This window comes from Grammomys surdaster, unplaced genomic scaffold (genome assembly GCF_004785775.1).
Source record: "Grammomys surdaster isolate TR1022 unplaced genomic scaffold, NIH_TR_1.0 129, whole genome shotgun sequence".
NCBI lineage: Eukaryota > Metazoa > Chordata > Mammalia > Rodentia > Muridae > Grammomys > Grammomys surdaster.
The window spans coordinates 17176601-17203613 of record NW_021604587.1 but is presented as its reverse complement, the minus strand read 5'-3'; the positions used below and the strand labels follow the sequence as shown (position 1 = coordinate 17203613).

The window sequence follows — 27013 nt, the reverse complement described above, 5'->3', positions numbered from 1 at the left end:
TACATTGTGGACTTTGGTTCTGCTTTGACCTGGTTGTGACTGTGCTCTGGCTCTTTCCTCTTGGAATAAGAAAGTATGTTATTTATTTTTTAATTTGCAGGAATCCACAGTTAATAAAAAATAAAGACTTCGGAGTTCCAGAGAGACTTTAGAGTATCAGAGAGATTTGTGGATATTTTAGAGACTTGGAATATGTTAGATCTTTAATTATACACACTAAACTCTGATACACCCAATTTTATAAAAATTATACCACTAGATTTAATATCAACCTGTTAATAGTAGATGATTTCAATACCCCACTTTCTGTAATAGATAGATCATCTGAATAAAATAGAGACATGAGAATTAATGGACATTACATATCAAATGGACTTAACAGAAGTCTATATAACATTCCACCAGAACATCAAAGAACTCAGTTCTCAGAACACACAGAGCTTTTCTAAAGCAGGCTACACATTGAGACACAAAACCAGTCTTTACAAGTTCAAAAAGATTGCAGTCACTCCAGTGGTTCTATCTGACCACAATACAGAAAAACTTAAAACACATAGCAGTCAAATCTCTAGTAAATACAAAAACTCCTTGTATCTGAGAATAAGTAACTCATTACTGAATGATGAATGGGTCAAAGAAGAAATCAAGAAAGAAATATATAGTTCTAAGTGCCTACATTAAAAAAAATCAGAAATAGCACAAATTAATGGCTTAATGTGGCAACTCAAAAATTTGGAAAAATGAAAACAAACTAAATCTAAATCCAGTTGTCAAGAAATAATACTCAGAGTAGAAATAAATGAATTATAAACAAAGAAAACAATGCAAAGAATCAATAATTCCGAGAATTGATGCTTTGAGGAGGTTTGGCCAACAGACCTTTGGTTTAGCGAAAATAAAGAAAGGGAAAACCCAAATTAACAGAATCAGAAATGAACAGGAAAACATTACAACAGATACCAAAAACATTAAGAATTTTATAAGGTAATACTTAAAAAACCTCTGATACATTAAAGTTGGACAACCTCAAAGAAGTGAATGAATTTCTAGATTCAGCCACAATTAAACCAAGAATTAGCTAACAACCTGAACAGACCCACTATAACAGATGAGGAGATTGAGATAGTAATAAACAGCCTACCAGATAAAAGAAAAGCTCAGGTCAGATGGAGTCCCAGCAGAATTCTTCCAGACATTCAAAGAAGTTCTACAGTCAATCTTCTGAAACTATTAAAAAAAGAAAAAAAGAGAGAAAACTAAAACAAAACAGAAGGAGCATCCCCAAAACTCTTTCTGTAAAGCCATTTAAAAAGGAAAGAGAAGAGACAGAGAGACATTGAGAGAGGCCTCAGTGGAATCCCCCAAAGAGACCTGAACATGGGTAGCTGGTTAATCATTATTCCTGAACATGCTGGTGAGGTGTTTTGAGAAAATCAGAGTTAGTTGTGAGAATGAAGAAGCTTTCCTTTCACCTGTGAAAGGTGAATTTAATTTTATTTCTGAAATTGAGAGTGCTATCTACTGATTAGGACATCAGAACTGCAGATTCTCTGACCTTCAGGTTCTGGGATTCGCTCTAGTGTTCCAACTTGGGATGCCTCTGACAGGCAGTCCTTGCTCAAGAGCTTCCCCTCTGCCAAAGCTCAGCTGTCTCCTTTACCCACTTCTGCTTGTTTTCTATAACACTTTCCTCTTGTGGTGTTATAACCAAACTCTTGACTTAGCAAATGCTTCCCAAAACCTAGTGCTGGGGATGTGGCTCAGGAAATGGCTCAATCAGGACATGCTTGTTGTGTAACCACAGCTGCCTGAGATTAGACCCAGAACCAACAGAAAGCGGGGTGTGAAGGTGCACACCTGTAAGCAGTGCTGGAGAGGGCTTGTAAAGATAGGTGGGCCCCAGGGCACACTGGCCAGGGGAGCTGTTAAGCAAGGATTGCCTGTGAGAGGGGGTCCATGTTGAATTGAAATGCTTGGACCTTTAAACCTTCAAAAATTTGGGCTGTCCTCGGAAAGGCATGATGTGGTAATACAGTCCCTCAAGGATAAAGTAATGACCATGTTCACTGATATCACAGGCAGCAAGTCCTTCCTGTCTTTCTTAAAAATGAGAAGATATTTCCTAGATGTCATTCACAGACTTGTCTCACATCTAAGTATTAGATTACTTGCTATGACAAGGATTAATAATTATTCTTTATAGCTATTACCAACTTTTCTAGGATAGAGAATCCTGAGCTTTGGGGCATCTGTTATCACATTTTGGACAGCGGCTAAATTTCTTTGCCCTCCTCTATATGTAGATATATGCTTGTTACTTTTGGCTAATGAATATATGTAGAGTTTCCATGTTTGACTTAGGAGAGAGTGTGCTCTTTGTTTCCTTTCCCTCTTTGTGCTGCTAGGTGGAATGGGTCTATTTTATTTAATCATAGGAGCCTGAGGAATCATCTTGAATTTTGAAGTAGAAGCTAAGTGTTGGGGATGACAGAAGAAGGCTACAGAGCAGCAGGCTACTGATAATTCATGAGATTGCCTTCCATGTTCTTATTAGGTACATTAGAACTTAACCTTAAGGGAGTGTGTATTTCTAGTTATTGGGACACAAGGGAAACAAGAAAACAGGGTTATTTAAACTAACAACCCTGGGGTGCTGTAGATGTAGACAGAGTCCATAGATATCTATATTATGCAAATGCAGTAGAAGAGAGAGGAAAGAAAATTGAGGGAATTGGGAGAACAGATTTTTATCATGATCTACACGCAAAATCTTATGTAGGTAAATGAGCTAGAAGTGTGTGACTGTTGATTAGTGAAGATGTCGTGGTTCAGTAGGTTGGTAGTCTCTGTGGGAAGATGACTCACTGTAAGGGAGGAAATAGACCGGAAGAGGTAAAGAGACAGTGATCAGGTAGGAAGCTTAAAATTTAAATTTTGTTGGTATTACTGTTAGGAATACTAGCAGAGGCCAGAGGAGTGGATAGTTAAGGTATGGCAAAGGAAAAGATTTTTAATGGTGAGGTTAAGGAATGGAGAGGCTGTTAGGCAGGGTAGCACCAACCTGTAATGTCAGCATTAGCAAGATAGGAGCAGGGGTTTAAGGACATTCTCTGCTACTTAGCAAGTTTGAGGCCAATATGAACCACATGAGACCTTTTCTTAAAAATAAATCCCCCTAAACAAAAGAGGCTGGGTTTTGGATAGACCCTCCTAGATGTTAATGTATGTAAATAGAAGATCCCAGATGGCTTGCTCATGTCCTCAGTGTCTGAAGAAGGGCCATGCAGTGTTGGCTGCTGACTCTGAAGTAAGGGCACATCACCGACAGACAGTGCCCGTTAGAGCCTGGCAGCTGATGCAAGAGGAGGAGAAAGGGATGCAGTGGGAGTGAGGAAGTAAGTAGCACCTTTATTGTAGGTTACTTTCTAAGTAGCCAAAGATATGTGACACAAAACAGAAAAAAAGTAAGTTGAGAAAATATATCTTATAGAAAATACACACATGGAAAGGTGTTCTTTCTATAAAAGAGCTGTTAAACATTAACCTGAAAAAAAGTTAGCTAATTGGGCTTTGGCAAATGGATATAGTAGAATTTCATTTTTATTTTATTTTGTTTTATGTATTTGACTGTTTGGCTTGCATGTATATGTTTGTACTATGTGTGTACCTGGTGCTTGTGGAAGTAAGAAGAAGTCAGACCCCCTGGAGCTAGAGTTACAGATGGTGTGAGTTGCCATGTAGATGCTAAGAATTGAACCTAGGTACTCTGGAAGAGCAGTTAGTGCTCTTAACTATTGAGCCATCTCTCTAGTTCTTTTGTGTAGAATTTTCATTAATTTACCAAGGAGAAAGTATAAATGATAAAACTATAAGACGATAGACAGGCGCTAGAATTAGTGGAGTCAAAATGTTAATGAGATGCCAGATATGCCTAACGTGAGGAAGTTGCAAAAATACAAAAATCCAGGCACTCCACTGAGTTAGAAATCTAGGGTCTGATGCATACTGCTATGGTAACGTAGCAAGTGGCCATTGAGTTCAGAAGTGAGTCTGGATGGGTTTTCTGGTGTTGTGAACCACCACAGACTGCCTTCTTCTGTGTTGTAGTTTTACCTGTATATCCTTGGAACTATGGTTATATAGTTTAGCTTTTTAAGTAAGAGTTGAAAAAAAAAACTTTATAAAGAATGTATGGCCTTTAAATTACTTACCTGTTTTATTTTATCTTTTTTTTTTCTTTTTAAGACATAGTCTTACCCTATATTCTAGACTGGCCTGGAACTGTCTAGGTAGCTCAGGCTGGTGCTCGTCTTGCCATAGCCTTCTAAACTTTCAGATTGCAGGCATGAGCTGGACCACTCCTAGCTTTTGTAGCCATTTTTATGATATGAAGTATAAGTTTGCTTTCATAACTAAAATTATTTATTTTGTTATTGTTTATCCCTCTTGTTTTGAATGTCTCCTTTTGGGTGTGTGGCAGATATGTAACCATATACTTTTTCACAGGCACCCTACCTTAGTTCCAGAGATGACTCTGGAGACTCTGAGACTTCTTCTATATGAATGAATGTCTAGGCCAATAGCTTTGGCTTGTTTCCACTAGTTCATAACTTAATTATCTCATTTAAATTAGTCTAAGTCATGCCATGAGGCTACATACCTCTCCTTCAGTTTCATGCGATCGTCTTCCTCAAAGTTGTGTAATGTCCCATCCGTGCATCATCCTTGCATCCATCCGTCTGTTCTTGTCTCCCCCCACTTCCTTGTACAACCGACTCTATCCCAGAAATCCTTTCTCTGTGCTGGAACTTCCATCTCCCTTCTTCCTGTCTAAGCTAATAGGCCAACAGCATTTTATTGACAGGTGATGCTTTCATACATTGCCTAAGAGAGTCTCTCTATACTTTATCCACTGTGAATGTAACTGTCCAGTCATGTCGCCTGGTTGTCGTACACATTGCTGTATCAATTTGATTAATTTTTTTAGTCTTTACAACCAAGAAAGATAATACTGTGTGAAATTTTGACTGACATTTTTTCTTTATTTAAATTACAGACTAACTGGATCTTCTGGATTTGTAACAGATGGACCTGGGAATTATAAATACAAGACGAAGTGCACATGGCTCATTGAAGGACAGTAAGTTATAATGGCTGAATTTATTTTAATTTATTTTAGAGCTCAGTATAGCACAAAGTACTTACGTATGTGTTACTACTATTTCTTGAGACAGGGCCTTACTGTGTAACTCAGGCTGACCTTGAATGTTGACATGCTACCTCTGCTTCCCAAGTGCTAGGATTGTAGGTATGGACCACCATGCCCTGTGGTAAAATGCCTTTCATTAATGCTTTTCATTTGGATAGTGGTTTTGCTTTTTAAAATTTATTTTTTTGGGGACCAGAGAGATGGCTCAGTGGGTAGAGTGCTTGCTGAACAAGTCTGGTTATATGAGTTTAACCCTGGATCCCACAGTGGAGGGGTGACTCCTGAGCCTTGTCCTCTGCCCTCCACACTTGTGCATGCACATACACACAAATAATACAATCAAAAAGTAGAAGGAAATTTTCTTTTTTGGGTGCTGGGGATTGAACCTATGACTTCACTAAGCAAGTGTTCTATTGTTAAACAACCCCTTTAATTTTATTTATTTATTTATTTATTTATTTAGGTTCCAAGTTGACTTACTAAACGAAAGATATATACCAGAAATTGACATATTTTAATTCTAATAGTTTTTAAAAACTCAGTTAAAATCTTTTTAATAGTTTGCTTACATCTTTATCTAATAATGCTATTGTGTCATTTTTTTCTGAATATTGATTTTTATTATCAGCAAAATAGTAAATGAGCCATCAGAATAACGACTGCTGTCTGTCTCCCTGGCCCACTCGTCCTGCTAGCTGTCCATCTTCTTTTCTTTTTCCTTCTTTGTGTCTGTCATTTAAGGACAAAGCATTTTAGTCTCTGAACAAAACTTTGAAAATTCCAAATAAATCTTGTTTATTTGTTGTGTCTCTCTGTAGTTTTTACCAGTTTAGATACTACACCCAAGAATATTGCTTATTAATTCATTTAAAAGCAACAATTATAACCTACATGTTAGCAGAAAAGCCTATTTGTTTTTATTGAGATGGGATCACACTGGTAAGCACTACCTGGCATGGCGCTCACTGTGTAGACCAGGCTGGCTTTGCGCTCTTGAGAGTCCTCCTATCTCTGTCTCTCACTTCTGAGCGCTAGGATTATAGGCATGTACCACCACACCCATTTTGGGGGTTGGGGTACTGAGATCAAGCCCAGAGTTGCATGGATGCTAGACAAGCAGTCTACCAAATTAGCTATATCCCTGGTCATAAATGTCTTTTGTTTGTTTGTTTGTTTTTTTGTTTTTTTGTTTTTGTTTTTCGAGACAGGGTTTCTCTGTGTAGCCCTGGCTGTCCTGGAACTCACTCTGTAGACCAGGCTGGCCTCGAACTCAGAAATCCGCCTGCCTCTGCTTCCCAAGTGCTGGGATTAAAGGCGTGCGCCACTAACGCCCGGCTATAAATGTCATTTTTTAATCATAATGAATATAAGGAAAAAAATTCCTTATATTAAAAGAAATTTTAAGAATTGCATTAAGATTTCACAAATCTCTTTGCTATCTGGCAATAACTGATCTGTTTTGTTATTTTGTTTTGTTTTTAAAAATATGTGATATGAGCCAGGCAGTGGTGGTGCATGCCTTTAATCCCAGCACTTGGGAGGCAGAGGCAGGCAGATTTCTGAGTTCGAGGCCAACCTGGTCTACAGAGTGAGTTCCAGGACAGCCAGGGCTATACAGAGAAACTGTGTCTCGAAAAACAAAATAAAACAAGACAAAACAAAAAATGTGGTATGTAAACAAACTTAAATATGAATGGAACAGTTCCAGATGGGAGAGGAAAGTTAAGTATTTGGGAGAAAAAATTGATAAGTTCATCTATTATGCAAAATTTCAGAGATTTTTGTCTAGATGCTTAGCATAGTAAAATATGAATATGGAGCTGGAAGGTCTGAGGTAGTCATCAAAAGTTACCAGTTGTAGAGTCTGTGGGAGTGTGAAGGCAGAGGGAGTTACTAATACAGTTGTTGAAATTACCCACATCACGTGAAGTGATGAGGGGCCCATTACTGTGACTCTCTGCAGGACTTGTTAGTTTCCTTTGGATTCAGTCTAAGTCAGAGTTGATACATAGATCCTTAAGAGGTGGTTTTTCGTTACAGTGCTATGAAAAGGCAGAGAAGCAGGTAAATTTTGAAAATGTGTGTTTTTAAAGTGATATGAAATCTTAAGATGAGTAAGGAAAGAAATGGAGACACGAAGGAATCTTGTTGCTGAAAGTTAAAAGTAAGGCTGGAAACATTCTTCAAAGGCCTCTGAAGTCAGAGCCATGTCTCTTTTGTTTCCCAGAACAGGTTTAATGTTCTCTTAAACATAGCAAATACTAACTAGATCTCTGACAAATGCAGGAAAGCTGTGTATTTTTATATGTATTTATATTGTATATTTTTTTCTCCTTATAAATTCATTAAAAGTCAGTTTTTGGTAGTTAATGTTATGATTATTATAAATTACTTAATTATTTTTTCTAGGCCAAATAGAATAATGAGACTTCGCTTCAACCATTTTGCTACAGAATGTAGCTGGGACCATTTATATGTTTATGATGGGGACTCAATTTACGCACCTCTGATTGCTGCCTTTAGGTAAGCCCAGCCATTATCTGATCTCTGAATATAAGTGTGTCTCCAGGATGGAGTCCGTGCTGCGTTTACTTTTATTATTCAGTAACATTTCTCTCATGGAGTATTAGTTCTGTCCCTGTTGGGCTACAATTCACTTGGTTTTTATGTACTGGGTCATTTTCTGTGTATGCTACTATATAGCCAAGGTTATTCTTAAAAAAATGTAGTCATTAAAAAAGTTTTAGACTATATTCAATAATATTTCTGTGACAAATTTAAATTGGAAACCATGCCTATCTTGTTGTATATATTTCATTCCATAGGTCCTTAGGAATAACTTTTTGAATAGGTATATAGTTCTCTTACTTTGGTATATGTAGTATTAGGGACAGGAAAAGCTTTCTGGAAGACTATTTGTAAATTGGACAATGGTTACCTGTTGAGAATAAGGAACTTGCTAGTTTTGTTTTATAAATCCAACCCCAATACATCTATATTAGTAATTTAAAATAATGCAATTTTGTCAGTTATATGGGTTGCTCTGAATTTTTGCTACTTTAGTTTTTAAAAAATTTGTTTGTGTGTGTCTACAGTGTATATGTGTGCGTTGTGCATGTGCGTGTGTACTTTTGTGCGGGTACTCACATGCCATGATGTGCATGTAAGGTTGGAGCACAGCCTCACATGTTGGTCATTACATTCTACCTTGTTGGAGATAGGTTCTCTTTGCTGCAGCCTGTTCCCTGGAGCCGGAGTAAGGGAGTGTCTCAGAGACGGTACTGGGGATCAAGAGCAGCACTCTTAACTGCTGAGGTCTCTCTCCAGCCCCATTTCTAGACTTCTTTCCTTCAAACATTCTACTTCCTTCACTTAAGAGTGTGTGTGTGTGTGTGTGTGTGTGTGTGTGTGTGTGTAGTCCTGGATGCCTGGAACACACTATATAGACCAGGTTGGTCTTGAACTGACAGAGATCCACCCACTTCTGCCTCCCAAGCACTAGAATTAAAGGCATTTGTCGCCATGCCTGGCAACTTAAATTTTCTGAAAGTTTATTGTTACTGTGGGGGGATGGAGGGGGTGGCACATGTGTGCACATGTGGAGGTTAGAGGACAGTTTTGTGGAGTCTGTTTTTTCATTCTACCTTTACAGGGGTTCCAAGGATTGAACTTGGTTCCCAGGCAAATGGCTTTGACCTGCTGAACTATCTCACTGTCCCCTTATTTCTTTACTTTAGAAAAAAAAATCAACATTTTTCTGTTCTTCCCTTAGTGGTAGTCTGCTGGAATGCCACCTAGTGAGGGAGGGACTATGTAGTACACAAGGAGGCAGAGGACAAACTAGAAGCCTAGTTCTCCACCCACTGCTCCTATAGCTCTCCAATAATTATTTGAGCTGAGAACTTAATGAGTTTCACTTAATGGAGCCAAAAAGCAGGCTGTGCTAAGCATTTAAAATGGCATTTGCCACGTGTTAAGCATGTATATATTTATCATTTGAAATATACCTTGCATTATGGCAGGAGGCACCTCAAACTATAGTGGAAGCACAAAAACTAAGTATGATATTATTATGATACTACTTTTTAGGAATTCATCTATAATTTCATTTGTTAATCAGAATTCTTGGAGCGCCTTTTATGTGACTGGCCTTTGAATTAGCTAGCTATAGCTATTGTAAGAATATGATCTAAACAGTTTACATAGAGTTTACTTGGACTATGTATTTAATAAATAGGCATAAAAATTTCATGTCACCTAGCACTTGGGAGGCAGAGGCAGGTGGATTTCTGAGTTCAAGGCCAGCCTGGTCTACAGAGTGAGTTCCAGGACAGCCAGGGCTACACAGAGAAACCCTGTCTTGAAAAACCAAAAAAAAAAAAAAAAAAAAAAAAAAAAAAAAATTCATGTCAGCAGCAAGAATAAAATAAGTGGGCTGTTAACTGTCGTAAGCAAAGATATTTGAGGAAAGGTATATGTATAGAATGTTGGTTAATTGTGAGTATGAACTGATGCACTTATTAGCTATTAAAACTACCTACTGTTGGGCATGGTAAGACACACCTTTAGTCCCAGCTATCTGGAGGCAGATGCAGTCAGGTCTCTCTGAGTTTGAGGCCATCCTGGACCCATGAATTCCAGGCCAGGCAGAGCTACATAGACAAAAAACAAAAATGAAAAACAAAAACGAAAAAAAACCTTAACTTATAACATATTTGAGTGCTAATTTTATAAAATTATAGTGAAATAATATACTTAAAAGACCCACCTGAAAACCTTTAAGTACTGATAATGCCAAGCACATTCTCTATCTAGAACTAAGGTGAAAATGTCTGTCACTTTAAAAATTTGTGATGTGGGTTTGGAATGATGTTTTAGCTGTTAGGAGCCTATGTTGGGCCTTTGTTGTTCTTGCAGAGGACCCTGGTTCAATTCCTAGTACCCACATGGTAGTTTATAACTATCTATAACTCTGTTTCCAGGGGCTCTGATGCCTTCCGACCTTCACAGGCACCAGGCACACACATAGTACAGACATACGTGACTAAGCAAAAGACTCATGTACATAAAATAAACACATCTTTAAAAAAATGTTATGGTGCTAAGGGTCCAGCCTGGAGCCTTGTGCATGTTGGGCAGGCATTTTACTACTGATTCATAGCTCTAGCTGAAAATTGTTGTATGTAAAAATCAGAGTACCACCTCCCTACTGTTTTAGGTGCTTTCTCAGCATTGCCATACCAGTAACATTAGATAGAAGGGTCAGCATGTTGGTGATGTGCTGAGCATCCAGAATAGAGACAGCTTAGCAACAGATGGTTCATCTAAGGTGCATGGTAATGAATAAAAGGAAAACCAAAGAGAATTCATAAGATAATTGACTTTCAGTGTGAATCCTGCCTGAGTTATTGTGAGAACTTGAATGGCTCATTCAAGTGCTCTAAACTTCAAAACTGTGTAAACTTCAAAACTTTTAACCCTAGCAGCATGAGACGCTGAGGCAGGAGGGTTGCTAAGAGTTCAAGAGCAGCTGGGGTTATAGACTAGACTTCAGCATCTAAAATGTAAGACAAAGGTACTGTGTTAGTTTAGTCTGTATTATATATGGCTTTGCTGCAAGCTGTAGTTTTAACCCTAGCAGCATGAGACGCTGAGGCAGGAGGATTGCTAAGAGTTCAAGGGCAGCTGGGGTTATAGACTAGACTTTAGCATCTAAAATATAAGACAAAGGTACTGTGTTAGTTTAATCTGTGCTATATATGGCTTTGCTGCAAGCTGTAGTTTAATTTGCTTCCATACTGTTTCATCACATTTGTCTTTTATATATTGAAATTCTAAATAAAAACAGTGTAACAAAGTTCTGTTACTTGACAAATGTGGGAACCACTGGAGCAATTTATCTTTAATATCCTTCTAGCTCACTAACATAATTTTGTGGAACATTCAACAGATTTATATACAGAGTATTTTAATGAAGGACCTGTTGGCAGGTATGGTAGTGGTGACTGACCAGGGCAATGGTTTTTCTCCCCAAGAACATTCTTTAGAAGAATACTACTATTAAGCTGGTATGGTGGTTCAGACCTATAACCTCAGCATTAAAGAGCCCAATGTGGGAAGTTTGTGAGCTTAGGTTCAACCTGTGTTACATAGCTAGATTCTAGTTTTGAAAACACACGAAATAGCCAAATACAGCTAAATATCCCAACACTGTTCTTTTTAAAATTATTATTTTTTCAAAAAAGATTTATTTATTTTATTTATGTGAGTATGGTGTAGCTGTCTTCAGACACACCAGAAAAGGGTATTGGATCCCCATTACAGATGGTTGTGAGCCACCTGTGGTTGCTGGGAATTGAACTTAGGACCTCTGGAAGAGCAGTCAGTGCTCTTAACCCCTGAGCCATTTCTCCAGTCCTAAAATTACTATTTTTTAAAAATTGGTATGTATGAGTGTTTGGTTATATATATGTTATACCGTTACATGCTTGGTGCTTGGTGTCTGTGGAGGCCAGAAGATGTTGGATAGCATCAAACTGGAGTTACAGATGGTGTGAGCCTCTGTATAGGTGCTGGGAATTGAAACCAGTCCTTCGGAAAGGAAGCAGCCAGTGCTCTTAAGTGTGTGCGTGCATATGTGCTTGCTTGCTTGCTTATTTATTTATTTATTTATTTATTTATTTATTTATTTGAAAGAAATTCAGTACTGCTGAGATATTTGTTAGCACCTAATTTGAAACTGTTCAGATCAGTTCTCTTTCACATTGTGGACCCTTCTTTACCAGGCAAAAGTGTAGACAGTGCCCAATCCCTCACAAAGATCTGATCCTTGACCTTTAAGAATCTTCCTTTCTTTCTATATCTTTTGACCCTGGAGGAGCTTATAGTCTAGGGAGGAGGGAGATGCACTGATTTGAGGATGACTAATTATGATGGTTAATCTTATGTAGCTTGATTGGATTGAGAGACACCTGGAGTTCAAGACGTACACCTTGGTATATCTGTAAAGTTGCTAGCTAGGCTGGGGACTATATCAGTTGCTTCTCTGTTGATATGATAAAATACTATGACCAAGTCAACTTATAGAAGAAAAGACTTATTTAGGCTTACAATTTCACAGGAATAGGAGTCCATGATGATGGAGCAGAGGTAGCAGGGGTAGGTGGTGAAAGTAGCTCATATCTTGAACTTCAAGCAGGAGGCAAAGAGGGCATATTGGGCATGGCAGGAGGCATTTGAAACCTCAAGCCTAACCCAGGGACACTCCTTTTCCACCAAGGCTACACCTCCTAATTCTTCCCAAATAGCTGCCAAATGAGGGCTAAGTATTCAGACACATAAGACCTAGGGGGTCTCACACAAACCACCACAGGGATCCACCTTCAATACAGGTTGGGTTTTCATAGTCTGGGGGCCAGGATTCTGCCTGTGTGCTGCTGACTGCTGTGAGCTGAAGAACTTCCCTGCTATATAATTTCTCCCTTGGATGATGGGCTGGAATTTCTGAAACCAAAATACATCTTTTTTCCCCCCATAAATTTTGTTGTTTATTTTATTTTATTTTTTTGAGGCAGAATCTCATGTGTAGCCTAGGCTGGACTTAAATTCAATGAATCCAGTGATTACCTTCAATCCACCTCCCCATGTGCCTCCTTGCCTATTGGCCTGTAGGTTGTTTTTATCAGATGTTTTGCCATTAAGTATTGACTAATATACTAGCAAATTTACATAGTACAGTTGGTAAAGTCAGGTTGTGCCTCATAGATATTCAGAGATTCCATGTTAGCCTGAGACAGTTATACTGAGTTTCAGGTTTATGAAGAAAATACTTAGTTCTGTAATTTTTCAAAATGGTTCCAAGGCTAGATAGATGGCTCACTTGGGAAAGCATAAAGACCCATGAACCCGGTAGTACCTTCCTGTATCTCCAGCACTTGGATAGGGAAGAAGAGGGTAGATGATCTGATAGATTTCTAAAGTTCATTGGCCAGCCAGCTTAACTGAGGAAGGGTCTCTCAATCCTCTGAATGGATGAAGGGACAAACAAAGGAAGTTGAAGAGATGGCTTAGTGATTAAAAGTACTGGCTGCCCTTCCAGAGGACCCAGGATTGTGTCCCAGCATCCACATGGTGGCCCACAACCACCTGTAACTCTAGTTCCAAGGGAGATTCAATACCCTCTTCTGGCCTCTACGGGCAACAAACATACACGTACATGCAGGCAAAACACCTATACATATCAAATGAAAAAATAAAAAAAATATAAAGTGGACAGTGATAGAAGAAAGACACCCAACTTCTACCTCTGGCCTGTACACGTATGTACACCATGTGCATGGATACCTGCACTAGCAAGTATATACAGCACACCAAAAAAAAAAAAGTTCCAAATGTTGGTGGTCTTGAATGTCTACCCGTGACCTATGGATCTTATATAACTGGGCTACAACACAGAATCATCATAGGCTTACTTAAATTATGAAATTTGTGTCTGTGATTGACAGTAACATATTACAGTGTTCAAAGGTTGATCATACTTTTTAGCCTGTGTTTAGAATATGAAGTTGTGAGCAGCATAGTGTAGGCAGTTGAAGAACTGGCTGGTGCTTAGACTACATTTACATGTGTTAATTTCCTTAGGGACAGGGATAGGGACATAGGTGGTGACTCACAGTAGCTTCTCTTCCTCACATGTCTTGCATGCTGAGCTAGATAGGCTATGTTTGTGTTTATTAACTCCATATTATTGACATAAATGAGTTAATCTGTTTTCATTCTGGGAAAAATCTATACATGCCAAAGCTGTCACAGTTTGATTTTAAGGTGAATAGAAACAACTGCCCAAACGTCTTTAACAGTGAAGAAGCTGACCTACCTTCTCCAGCTTCCTGTAGTTATCCTCCACATTTAAATTATCCTACACAAACGTATCCGTCCTACACATTTAAATTCTTCTATAAGAAGACTGTCAACACCTTCCAGCAGCACACTGCTTTAAGCACTTCTCATGCTCTGCTGCTTGGTTCTTGCTGTGCTGCTGTGAGCTAGACTGGATTTCTCTCATTATCCAGATGAAGAAATCAAGACTTGGAAATGTCAGTGACTTTCCTGGATATGTGGACGGACAGAATCTCAGGTCTACTTTTTCCTCAAATCTGTGCTAGACTAGGAGAATACAGTATTTCCCACATGTGATTAAGATCCCCAACCCTTTCCTGTGACCGTTTAGTAATATTGCATGTTACATGCCTGTTTCTAGGTGGCCTTACTCTTTCTTTCCCTACACCCATGTAAGTGTGTGTGTGTGTGTGTGTGTGTGTGTGTGTGTCTGTGTATCTATTTGTCTGTCTTTATATGTTTCTCATGTTTTTTGTTTGTATTCTTTTATTAACTGAATACATAGTAGAAAATGTGTCAGTGTTTTGTAAGCCCTAGAGTACTGAAGTACTCTAGAATCATAGAGTTCCTATGTTCTGTCTTTATACTAATGCAGGTGGCTCAGTTGTTAAATTGCTTACTGTACAAGCATGGAAATCTGAGTTTAGATCTCCAGGGCTCACATAAAAAACCAGGTGTGCTATGTGAGCCTGTGATTACAGTGTGAGGGGGTGGAGACAAGAGAATTCCTGGAACCTGCTGGCCAGCCAGTCTAGCTAATCAGTGAGCTCAGGTTCAGGGAAAGATCGTACTCCCGCAAATGAGGTGGGCTGTGTTGTGGCACATGCATATAATTCCAGCACTTCAGAGGTTCTCTGAGAATTCAAGGCCAGCCTGGTTTGCATAGTGAGTTCCAGTCCGGCCAGTACTACATAGAGAGACTCTATCTCCAGAAGAAAGAGGAGGGGAGTGGTTGAAGAAGACCCCTGATGATGATGTCTGCCTCTACCTGCACACTCACATAATGTACTCTGTGCACATTGGTGCAGATAACGTGTGCATACAGGTGTTCACATACATGCAAATTAAGTGAAAAATCCCATCCTCCTCTTCTTGTCAGTCTGTTTATGTTCTCTTGTAGTCACTTTTATGTGCATGTACCTATGCTTACTTAGATGTCCAGGTACACTAGGCCAGTTGTTCTGCTGTGTGCCTCCCTACTCTACCTATTGTCTATATGAGCTCTTTGTTAGTCTTGCAGACCTACAGATTTGTAATGACTCATTTAATCAACTCCCAGAAATGAGCAACTAAGTGATTTTTAATCAGTTGTCATCTCAATAGTGCTGTAGTAGTATTTGTTTTTCTGTGTATATATGAGGAAGTATTTCTTATACAAAGAGAATCGCTAGATCATAGCATTTAAGATGGTCACAGCCCTGAAATAGGAATCTACCTGGTGTAATCTTCAGAAAAATTAGAGAACTAGGGATTGAGTGACTGAAGGTAATAGACGATCGGGTGTGTGCATTGAGTGAAGTTGTGTGGAGCAGATCACATGGCCCTTGCTGTTGACTCAGTGTGATTGGGGTAGTGGTTGCAGTGAATTGAGAATGGCAAACAAACAAAAGGAGCAACTAAACATGAAAATGATTACCCTTGTGAGTACATCATGTATTAAATGAGCAAGACTGACATTATAATATTCCTTACTGTTGGTAAAGTGGGGGTAGACACTTCCATTCTATATTGAGGTTTCAAGTTATACACACGGACATATTTACGTGGAACTCACTATGTAGACCATGCTTGTCTTGAACTCACAGAGATCTGTCTGGGTCTGTCTTCCAAGTACTGGAATTAAAGACATGTGCCACCACTCCCAGCCTTCAAGTTAGCATGTATCTTTTGTAAAACAAGGTGGTATTGTGGGTCAAATGTCTTAAAAATAGTAGTCACTGATTCAATAAATGAGTTCACATGAATTTACTGGCATCCAATACTTCAAATATTCCCAATAGGCTCTTACTGAGATTCTAGGGAGAGCCTTTGGAACCTTCAGTAACAAATGCTTGTGGTGTATTATAAACATAAGATATGTGTTACCAGTTGAACAACAAAAATACATCTGAAAACTAATAGTATAAGGATTATAAATTCACTTAACTTTTCTATTTTATTTATATAAAACATCTATAAAATATATTAAAAAGATTAATATATGATACATATTACAAAATATGTAAAATATTTTCTTTCAGCAGTACATATTTGACAATTATCAATTCATAAATTTTGTTAATAATGTAATCAAGAGTACCATAAAAATTTATAGCAAAAACAAAAAAACAAAAAACTTAAGTCATTGATTTCAAATCCTTTTAGAAGCTGGGCATAGTAGCACATGCCTATAATCCCAGTACTCAGGAGGTGGAGGCACGTGGGTCTGTGAGTTTGAGGCTAGCTAGAGTTACGATTACACTGTATATTGGACCAAGAGCCACGGGATTAACAATAACAGAATTAAGGAAGCCTGGCGTACTCAGAGCTGTTCCTCAGAAGATCCAGAACTGACTAGACTCAGATTGAAAGCTATATAGATGGATTCTGTTGGAATTGTTGTAATCTGGTCTGTGTTTATGTTTCAGTGGCCTCATTGTTCCTGAAAGAGATGGCAATGAGACAGCCCCTGAGGTCACTGTCACTTCAGGTTATGCACTGCTGCATTTTTTCAGTGATGCTGCTTATAATCTGACTGGATTTAATATCACTTACAAGTAAGATATTTCGATTAATATTTGCGATACTATTCAAAAGACACTAATATATTGGGGGGCTTACAGCTAGGCTCCTTGCTAAATATTAACATGGATTTTCTTATTTAAAGTTCATTTAAGTATTCAGTGAGAGGTAGGCACTGGTTTTTTCTCATTTCATAATTGAGAAAACAGGAGCTAAAAGGTTAAACAAATGTCAGCCCCAGTGGTTGGGACCACAGTTCTTGTTGTTGTCACTGAGCATCTATCTCCTGGAAGAGAGAGACATTCTTCCTCCTGCTTGAAGAAAATGTCAGGAGTTTTGCTAAGTGAATTTAACAAAGGCTAGTAGTATATCAGTAATAATCATCAGTAGAAGAAATCTGTATTTTTAAACTATTGTAATAGTTCACTAATACACCCTTTTAAAAAGTCTGAATTATGTCATTTCAAATTGTAGCAGTACTGTTATCTTAAGTCATGTTATGAGACACTTAATCTCATAAATGAAGTTAACTGCCCTTCTCCCTCTGAAATGAGTTGATAAAAGTTATTGAAGACCTTTAACTACATCTCTGGAAAGTAATCTTAAACTCTGTTAATTCTTAGAATCTTTACAGAGAAATGTGTGCCATGAATATTGGCAATTCCTTGGATCCCTTTCCTTCCTCCACTTCCTAGCATGAACCTGGCACTTTTGTAGAACTCATTGCTAATGAGCTACCAGAAAGAGGAGGATCCTGGTTGCCAGCCTCCAGCCAAGTCTAAGTGGTTTTGCACAAATCTCTATTGTTTTGTAATTTCTCTAACTTTCTGAGTTATTTATTCTTCCTCCTTCATATGCGAATCCAGCAAGGTTGATGTGATTTCCTTACTTGAGCCTTAGGGCTCTAGCTACACAGAGCTCAGTGAGCACACTTGGGCCAACACTTGAAATGAACCAAACTTAAACTGTAGGAGGAAGGTCTGCATTAGTTGAAATGTTGCTTAGTTGAAATTGTTGACTTAGTTTTCTCCTGTCTTTGTAGTTTTGACATGTGTCCGAATAATTGCTCAGGCCGAGGAGAGTGTAAGAGCGGTAACAGCAGCAGCACTGTTGAATGTGAATGTTCTGAAAACTGGAAAGGGGAGTCGTGTGACATTCCTCACTGTACAGACAGCTGTGGCTTTCCTCACCGAGGCATCTGTAATGCAAGCGACACCAGAGGTTGCTCCTGCTTCCCTCACTGGCAGGGTAGGAGCTGCCCTTTCAAAGTCCTTTCCTTCACAGAAAGTCCTAATTTAGTAAATTGTAAGGGAGTTTATTTTAGCAGCTGTATGCCTTATATTAATCACGTATCAGATGGCATTTGAGCAGTCACCTCCCTTTGTTCAGATTCTTTAAAATTTACATATATGTGGTTGTTATTGATGTGCTTAGAATTGTGGAAAGGTTTGACAAATCCTTTGTAACTTATTCATGAGAATTAGGGAACATGATCTGGTGTTAGAGAAGCAGAGAGTCAAGCTGAGAGATGGACAAGCAGCAGTACGCACGCAGTTTCCTAACAAAACTGGTTTGTGTTCAGAGAAGATCGGCACCAGTTAGAAGCTCACTGCTGTCATCTAACACCATTACCCATACAGCTAGGTACTAAGGAAGCTGGAGGGAATTCTCTGAAGTCTTGAGGAAACAGCCATCATTGGTTTAGTGATTTTCTTTCTATGATTATCTCCTCAGGACCTTTTTATTTTGAAAGAAAGTGGTCCTTTAAATGTTTTCAGTTTGTCAGTTTAGTTGATATTAAGGAGTTAATAGTAGGCACGCTTGAGTACCTTCCCCCTTTCAGGAGTCCCAGTAGAGGACAAAGTTCTCTCTTTGTCTCTTTCATCTCGTCAGCTCCTGGATTTACCAGAAGATCGATTTTGATCTGTCATTATATTTTAACCCTAATGTCTTTCCCACTTGAATTAATAACCCCTTGGTCTGCCCTTTCCTCTAAATGCTGCTTAAGCAAGATTTTTACTACTAAAAAAGTTTAACCTGAATATTGCCGAATTATCAGAAAGTGTGTTATTAGAGAATGATTATTGTATCTTGAGTAAATTAAAAACTCATGTTAGGTGCTAAGCAGATGGCTTCTTGGTTAAGAGCACTCACTGGTTGCTCTCCAGAGGACTCAGGTTTGATCCCAGCATCCACTAGTAGCTCACAGTATCTGTAACTCTAGTTCCAGGGAATCCAATGCCTTTTTCTGACATCAGTAGCTATCAAGCAGGCAAGTGGTAAATAAGCACACATACAAATAAAATGGCTGTATGTGTAAAAAAGTTTAAAACCCCACAAGTTAAAGATATTTGCACTTGAATGCTAAAGGAAACATGATTCTTTAAGTATTGTTTGCACTTATCTTAGAAGTCGGAATACTATAAACTTTCAAGCTGCATTTTGTGAAGCTATTTATTGTTGTTTTTTTTACTAGGTCCTGGATGTTCAGTTCCTGTGCCAGCTAACCAGTCTTTTTGGACTCGAGAGGAATATTCTGATTTAAAGCTTCCCAGAGCCTCTCATAAAGCTGTGGTCAATGGAAATATAATGTGGGTTGTTGGCGGATATATGTTCAACCATTCAGATTACAGCATGGTTTTAGCGTAAGTGGCTTTATAATTAAAGCATTTTATTTATTATTACTGAGTGTATATAAAGGGGTGTATGCAGTGGTGTACAAGTGGTGATCAAAGGACAACTTTGTGGGGTTAGTTTTCTTTTTTCACCTATGCATGAGTTTTGGGTATTTGGTTCAGGTTACCAGGCTTGTAATGCTTTGCCCTTTGAGCCATTACCAGCTCTGAAAGTGGTGTTAAATGTTTTTGCAAGAAGCTTAGGTTTCCACCCTGAAAAACTACAATGCAAAAATAATAAAAAAGCCAAGAAATCATAAGTAATTACTGAGGAAAATCTGTTTAAACTTTGGTAGTATTCTTCTAAACTTTCTTGTTATATGTTGATGTTCTACAATTGAAATCCCCAAAGAATTCATTGTCACAATAAGAATAATTTATCTTTTTAAGGTACTTTCTCTGATATTTTGCTTTAGGTATATAGTAAGTTTTATAAATAAGGGTTCCTTTATCTTTTGATTTTATTAATAGTTTTCATATGTCGGATGGTTTCAGTTTATAGCTTACTAGTGTTATTTGGCCTTTGTCTAATAATTTCCAGGTTTCAAAGTCTTATTTTAAAGGTAGAATATACATTATCATATTAGTTATAGAGTTATTAGTTATAGAGAACAGATTCAAGAAGAGATTTATAAATACTTAACTTTTATGGCCTGGAAATTTTTTTCTGTTAGTGATTATAAAGTAGTAGCATTCATCTTAAAATTAGTAGGCCTATTAGGTAGTTTGGTATAGTATTTTTGTTAATGTTCTATTTCTTTGAAGAGACACCACAGTCAAGGCAGTTTTAAAAGAGACCATTTCAATAGGGCCTTATTTAAAGTTTCAGAGAGTAAGTTTATGAACATGGCAGGAAGCACAGCAGCAGTCAGGCACAACACTGGAGCCATAGCTGAGAGCTTGAATCTGATATCTTCAGGCAAGTGGGAGGGAAGAAAGGGCAAAGGGAGGAGAGGGGGGGGGAAGAGAGGGGAAGAAGGAGGAGGAGGAAGAGGAGAAGGAAGAGGAGGAAGAGGAGGAGGAGGAAGAAGAGGAAGAGGAGAAGGAGGAGGAGAAGAGACGAGATAGGACGGGACAGACACAGTGCGCTTAGCATGGGCTTAGCATGGGCTTAGCATGGGCTTAGCATGGGCTTTTGAAACCTCAAAGGCCACTCCCAGTGACATACTCCTCCAACAAGGTCACACCTCCTAGTCCTTTCCAAAACAGTTCACCAATGAGAGACCCAATTGAACCTACTTGGGCCAATGTCAACCAAACCACCACATACAGTTTTTTAATTACCCCAGGTATAGTAATTAAAACACACAAAGTAATTTATAACAGTGAAAAACCCTTATAAAATTGATGAAAGCTCTAACATTCTAAAACAAGTTAAATGGCAGGAAAGTGATGTACAATATGAAAGAACAGTCTACTAGAGAAACTAGTAGAAATGAGATGATCAAGCTAATAATTCTAAAAATTCAGAACTAAAGACAAAAGTGGAAGGTCACACATACACATACACAATTATACTGCTTTGCAAAAGGAATATTGAAAGAAGGATTTTTTTAAATTATACAGAAAAATATGTCAGTTTTCTAAACATTTATTTATTTTTATTTTACTAATTTTGTATTTTAGAATTTTAAGTGCATTTACAGGATGATTGAAATGTTATAGTTGTAGCTTCCTTATGCAAAAGATTATATCAAAAGAAATACTGATAATTTTCTTTAAAAATATTTATTCATTGGAAATTTCATATGTATATCTATATGTATTTATCTATCTATATATAAAATGATCTTGATAATATCTAGTCCAAATTCTCCCTTCTACTCCCTCCAGATCTCCTCAATGTGTGCACATCCTTTGTACACACATGTTGGTCCTCTTATCCCACCCTGTAGTCCAAGGGATAGAATTCAGGTAGTCAGACTTGTAAAGCAGGCACTTTTGCTCATTGAGCCATCTTTCCTGCTCAGTTATTTTTCTTTTAATTTTTATTCCCTTTTCAATACTGACCTACAGTCTGTATTATTAAATGAGTAAAAGTTACTGTGAGCTATTAAGATGAAATCAAATGTCAGATGGCTTAGGTTGTTATGTAGAAGAGGTTTGTAATAAACTACTGAAACTTCCAGTAGATGTTTGTCTTATCCTAGGGTGATGTAGTCAACTTCCTTATTTTGAGTTTCTCAATGGGCCTAGGTATAAGGTATGTTTGCCAAAGAAGTATGTGCCTCCCTGTAATCCCTGGTTGATTTCTTGAAAATCTCTGAAGTGGATTATATCATACTTAGAAGAATATAAGATGTTTTGTCATTTAGGTGAAAATATGGTCTGTTTATTTTGCAGGTATGACCTGGTTTCTAGGGAATGGCTTCCACTAAACCATTCTGTGAACAGTGTGGTTGTAAGATATGGTCATTCTTTGGCATTACATAAGGTAAACTATCTCAGCTCTTCACCAAGCAAGAAGTTCAACACTTCCTGTTGCAGTATGTCATTGAATACTCTTAAGCTTTGGTTTTAATTGGTGTAAACTTTGTTTGATGTGATGAGGTTATAGAATTCACCAAGTTGTAATTGGAAATTGAAGTTAGAACTACTTTAATCCGTGGTATTGTACTTTGATACTATCTATGATCACAGTGGAAATGGTTAACAATGAAGATTATGTAGTGTCAGTGAGCCTATGCTATTATCAAGTTTAGCCACATTGCATGCAATGTGACTGAGTAGCCATTGTCATCTCCTTATTGTGTGTGTGTATATTGTAGGATGAGGCAACTTTATTTTCCAAGTCATTTCATTCTGTAATACATTTCATGTAGTGAAAGTGTTTTAGAGAAATGAAGAATTGACTTGTTTTAGTTTGTTCTTTCTCTATGCAGTTCCTAGTAATTCACTGAAAAGCCCATTTTACTCACACATCTTAAGCTGGGGATAATAATGAGATTGTGAACCAATCATTTTCTGTTTTCCAATAGGAATTTTTAAAAGATGTATTTATTTTTATTTTATGTATGTGGGTGTTTTGCCAGCATGTGTGTCTGTGCATGCTGTTCCTCTAAAGGCCAGAAGAGAAGGGCATCAGAACCTTAGGAACTGGAGTTATAGGTGGCTGTTAGCTGCCATGTGGGTGCTAGGAACCAAACCCTGATCCTCTGCAAGAGCAGCAAATCTTCTTAACTGCTAACTGTGTCTCCGGCCCTAGAGTTGATTTCTTAATGGTTTTAAAAATCCTGTTTACATCTTTCTTATAGGATAAAATCTACATGTATGGAGGAAAAATTGATTCAACAGGGAATGTTACCAATGAGCTGAGAGTATTTCATATTCATAATGAATCATGGGTATTGTTAACCCCCAAAGCTAAGGATCAGTATGCAGTGGTCGGACACTCAGCACACATTGTTACACTGGCATCTGGCCGTGTGGTCATGTTGGTCATCTTCGGTCATTGCCCACTCTATGGATATATAAGCATTGTGCAGGAATATGACCTGGGTATGTATTTTTTTCCAGTGGAGGCATCTTGAATATAAGATTGAAAATCCCTACCCTTATTATTAGGACACTGTAACAAAATTTAGCATGGCCTTGATCCAGTACTTTGTCTTGAAATAGTTATGTCAGTAGATAACTGGTGAGATTCAGGTTGTTGATGTCCCTGTGCAACAACTATTTCTTACTTGTCATGGCCCAGCTTCAGCTTGGGAGGGGTTCTGAGGAAGGGATGTCTGGGAGTGGGAAAAAGCTTGTCAAAAAAACCACAAAAAGTCAAATTGTGGGTCCAGATTGGCAGCTGTATTGCATTAAGGAGAGCTGAGAGAAAATTGAGATTTATTTCATCTTTTAGTCTACATCAAGCAAATCAAGCACTCATGGTCAACGTTTGCACCCTCAAATTAAAAACAGAAGAGGGGAAGATGTTGAGTCCAGCATGGTCCTTGTGGGGACAGAATGACATGGTTCCTACCCCTGGGAAAGGGTCAGCAAGCTTGGGCCTCCATGAATGTCATGCCACGGGCATAAGGCTTGTTTGTATAATAATGTACATATTTTGTGTTCCTCTTTTGAGGAATGTCCTCCCTGTTAATGTGAATGACTCCATGATAATCAGAGACAGCATGAATCCGGGAAGTAAATGCTGGGACCTTCAGGACAGCCCTTAAGGCTTCGAAAAAGAACTCTAAAAACATAAGTTTGAAAATATATACTTTGTCAACTTTGCAAAAATATAAGGATGCAATATGAATTGTATGAGGAGCTTCACAGATCTAAAGGAACAAAAGCAGCTGCGCTGTGAGCCAGCTCATCAGAAAGATACTAAGGAAGCAGATAAAGAGATTTAGGGAGTGATGATGGCTGGAGGATCCCACCCAGAAAAGTTTTTGCTTACAAAAGCAGACAAAGTCCTGAGTTCAGGGTGGGCCTGGAACAGAGCAAGGTTAGGTCCAGATGTGGTGAAAATGGTAATTTTAGGACAGGGTTTCTGAATTCTTTTGCAATGTTAAAAGGAATTGTGTGCTTGCTGTCTCCCTAGGGTTGGAGTTCCAGGATGCTGATTCATAGGAAACCTGAAGTAACTGGGCTTATGATCTGCAGGAGATGAGCTGTCCAAAATGTATTTTAGACTAGCAAAAGAGCACTGCTTGGAGAACTGTCTCCAGCAAGAGGATAGCAAGAGAAAGCTGTCTAGAGAGAGAGAGAGAGAGCTGTCTGGAGATATTCAGAGAAAGCCTGTCAGAGAGAGAGAGAGAAAGAGAGAGAGAGAGAGAGAGAGAGAGGGAGGGAGGGAGGGAGGGAGGGAGGGAGGGAGGGGAGGGAGGAGAGAGAGGAGAGAGAGAGAGAGAGAGAGAGAGAGAGAGAGAGAAGAGAGAGAAGAGAGAGAGGAGAGATTTTTTTCCCCTGTGCCCAGATACCCCTTCCTCAGAACCCTTCCCAAGCAGAGGCTGGGCCTTGGCACTTACTGTCAGCTTGCAAGGAGCCAAAGATAGCACTAAATGCTTTAGATACCAAAATAAGCATAATGTAAAACAATAAGCACTCTAAAATAATTTTGGGTAGTCCTTCAAATATTAGGCCAGTACAGTGTTATTTTACCGTAGTGTGTAATCTTGTATTACATACAGTTTATTGTTTTCCATTGTATAATAGGAATATCAGTTAGAATTGAAATTTTGATAAAGTAGTCCTGTAAGTCATAAGGAATCACTGAAGATCATGGGGAATTAAATGACTGTTTAAGAGAACTTTGAATCTTTAAGCTTTAAAGTTTGTTTTAAAAATCTGAATCTTGCCAGTGCAGTGGCACATATCTTTGATCCTAGCACTCAGGAGCAGAGGCAAGTGTATCTCTGTGAGTTTGAGGCTGTCTTGGTCTACAGAGTGAGTTCCAGGCCAGCTAGGATACATAGAGAAACTTTATCTTAACAAAACAAAACAAAAATATAATCTTTAAAAACTTGTTCTTTGGAAATTTCATACTGTATACAGTATATCTTGTTCATATCCAGCTCCCCTAGGCTCCTCCCAGGGAACCTTCTTCCCAGCCTGATGGCCTCCCTTTCGGGGTAAGGGTTAACACACTGAGCTCAGGTAGTGCTGATCATATACAAGCTTGCCTAGATGATCTTCTTTATAAATAAGATAAAAGTATATCCTGAACTTTCTTCTTTTGCTCTAAGGTATTTAGACTTTAAACTAATGTTTAAATGGTTTAAATAATTTATTATTTCATAAGACTAGGAACATTGACTTTAACTATTGTCTCTTTTCCAGAAAAGAACACATGGAGTATATTACATACTCAGGGTGCTCTTGTGCAAGGGGGTTATGGCCACAGCAGTGTTTATGATCACAGGACCAAGGCTCTATATGTTCATGGTGGCTACAAGGCTTTCAGTGCCAACAAATACCGGCTTGCAGATGACCTCTACAGATATGATGTGGACACTCAGATGTGGTGGGTGTTTTCCTAGAGCTTTCCCTTGATGGTGTAGAATCTGCAGAGACAATTGATTGAAAAATACTGTGCTATGGTTTGACCTTTGTTCATCATTGTATGTAACAAAGTTAGGAGATAAATACAGTAATTAAGGTAATTAATTTGCTGTCTGTTAGCTTTTCTGTTCTTAGGATAGTTAGAAAGTGCTTAGTGTTTTAGACTGATTTCAGTTCTCATCCACTGAACTGTAGTGTAGATTTCCTCTCTTCAGGATTTTCAGCAATAAAAGTTGTGCTGATTTTATCCATACTTAAAAAGCATATCCTTCCTTTTTCCTTTTTGGTGTTGGGGATCAAACCCAGGACCTTGCACATGAGTGGGCTATACTGTCTCATCCATTTAAGTCATCAAACATGATGCTCTCATACCTATTTGATACATTTTTCTGAATTGAAGCTTGGCCTTTAAGAGAGTGCTACTTTTAGCAAATGGAAATAAATTTGAGTTATGATGTAATTGTAAAGCACTGGTCTCTGTATCTCCTTCCTCTTCTACCCCCTCCCTCTTCCTTTCTGTCCCTCTCACTCAACATACATTAGAGACCGTGCTGTGAATGTCATTTTATGTTGTCCCTGAGGTCACCGTCTTTAGTGGCTGTGAACCACTGAGCCTATGCAGTTGGAAGTTCTGGGCTCTAGCTTTTGCCCTACTAATACAACACTGAGCATAAATTTTAATTTGTATTTCACATAATCCTTACCTAGAATTCTTAAGTGGAATTATGGAGCCATAGAGAATGAACATTTTATGGCTTTTAATACAGTATCCCAAAATTCTTAACAGATTTTCATGACTTTTTAAGGAAGTGGCTTACATATAGGAGGAAATCAAGTACTGCACATTTGAATCTGAAGTTATAAAATAATTACATGTAAATTGGCAGATAGATAAGCATTCTTCTAAAACTAACCTTATATTTATTATTTTTAAATAAACTCGAAAGGACCATTCTTAAGGACAGCCGATTTTTCCGTTACTTGCATACAGCTGTGATAGTGAGTGGAACCATGCTGGTGTTCGGAGGGAACACACACAATGACACTTCCATGAGCCACGGTGCCAAATGCTTCTCCTCGGACTTCATGGCTTATGACATTGGTAAGCTTTCCAAAGATGTTTTAGCTCAGGAATATTTTCTTTGTGCATGAGCAACACTGAGGATTGAAAATATCACTATGTTAGAATAATTGCACCATTTAATAGAAGTCCAAGTGGTAGAATTTGCATTTAATTTGAGTAGGGTTACACATTTATTGAAAAGCATTACTTTGGATTAAACTACATTAAATTCTTTGTGAAATCACTCTTGTTAATTGCTTGAATCCTTTTTTTTAGGCTGAGTTAACTGGTATCTCCTTTCTTATAAATGCCTTATGTAGTAGTGGTGGTAGTTGTAACCCACCAGAATTATGTTAAGTTTAATGGAATATGCTGTTTCCTAGAAACCTGGCTTTATACCTGCTGTCGATGTCAATATACATATGGCCAGAAGAGGGCAATGTCTGTTTA

The 27013-nt window shown here is 38.2% G+C and overlaps 1 protein-coding gene across 1 annotated transcript in view; it reads left to right on the top strand.

The window, feature by feature from the left end:
* The window catches only part of Atrn (attractin), a 115005-nt gene that overhangs the window by 20637 nt on the left and 67355 nt on the right, over nucleotides 1-27013 (top strand). The window contains exons 2-10 of the mRNA XM_028754192.1: nucleotides 5057-5140; nucleotides 7619-7732; nucleotides 16735-16863; nucleotides 17871-18076; nucleotides 19305-19473; nucleotides 21847-21937; nucleotides 22758-23001; nucleotides 25279-25462; nucleotides 26448-26602. Coding sequence (XP_028610025.1) covers nucleotides 5057-5140; nucleotides 7619-7732; nucleotides 16735-16863; nucleotides 17871-18076; nucleotides 19305-19473; nucleotides 21847-21937; nucleotides 22758-23001; nucleotides 25279-25462; nucleotides 26448-26602 — 1376 coding nt within the window. The remainder of the gene's footprint in view (nucleotides 1-5056; nucleotides 5141-7618; nucleotides 7733-16734; nucleotides 16864-17870; nucleotides 18077-19304; nucleotides 19474-21846; nucleotides 21938-22757; nucleotides 23002-25278; nucleotides 25463-26447; nucleotides 26603-27013) is intronic.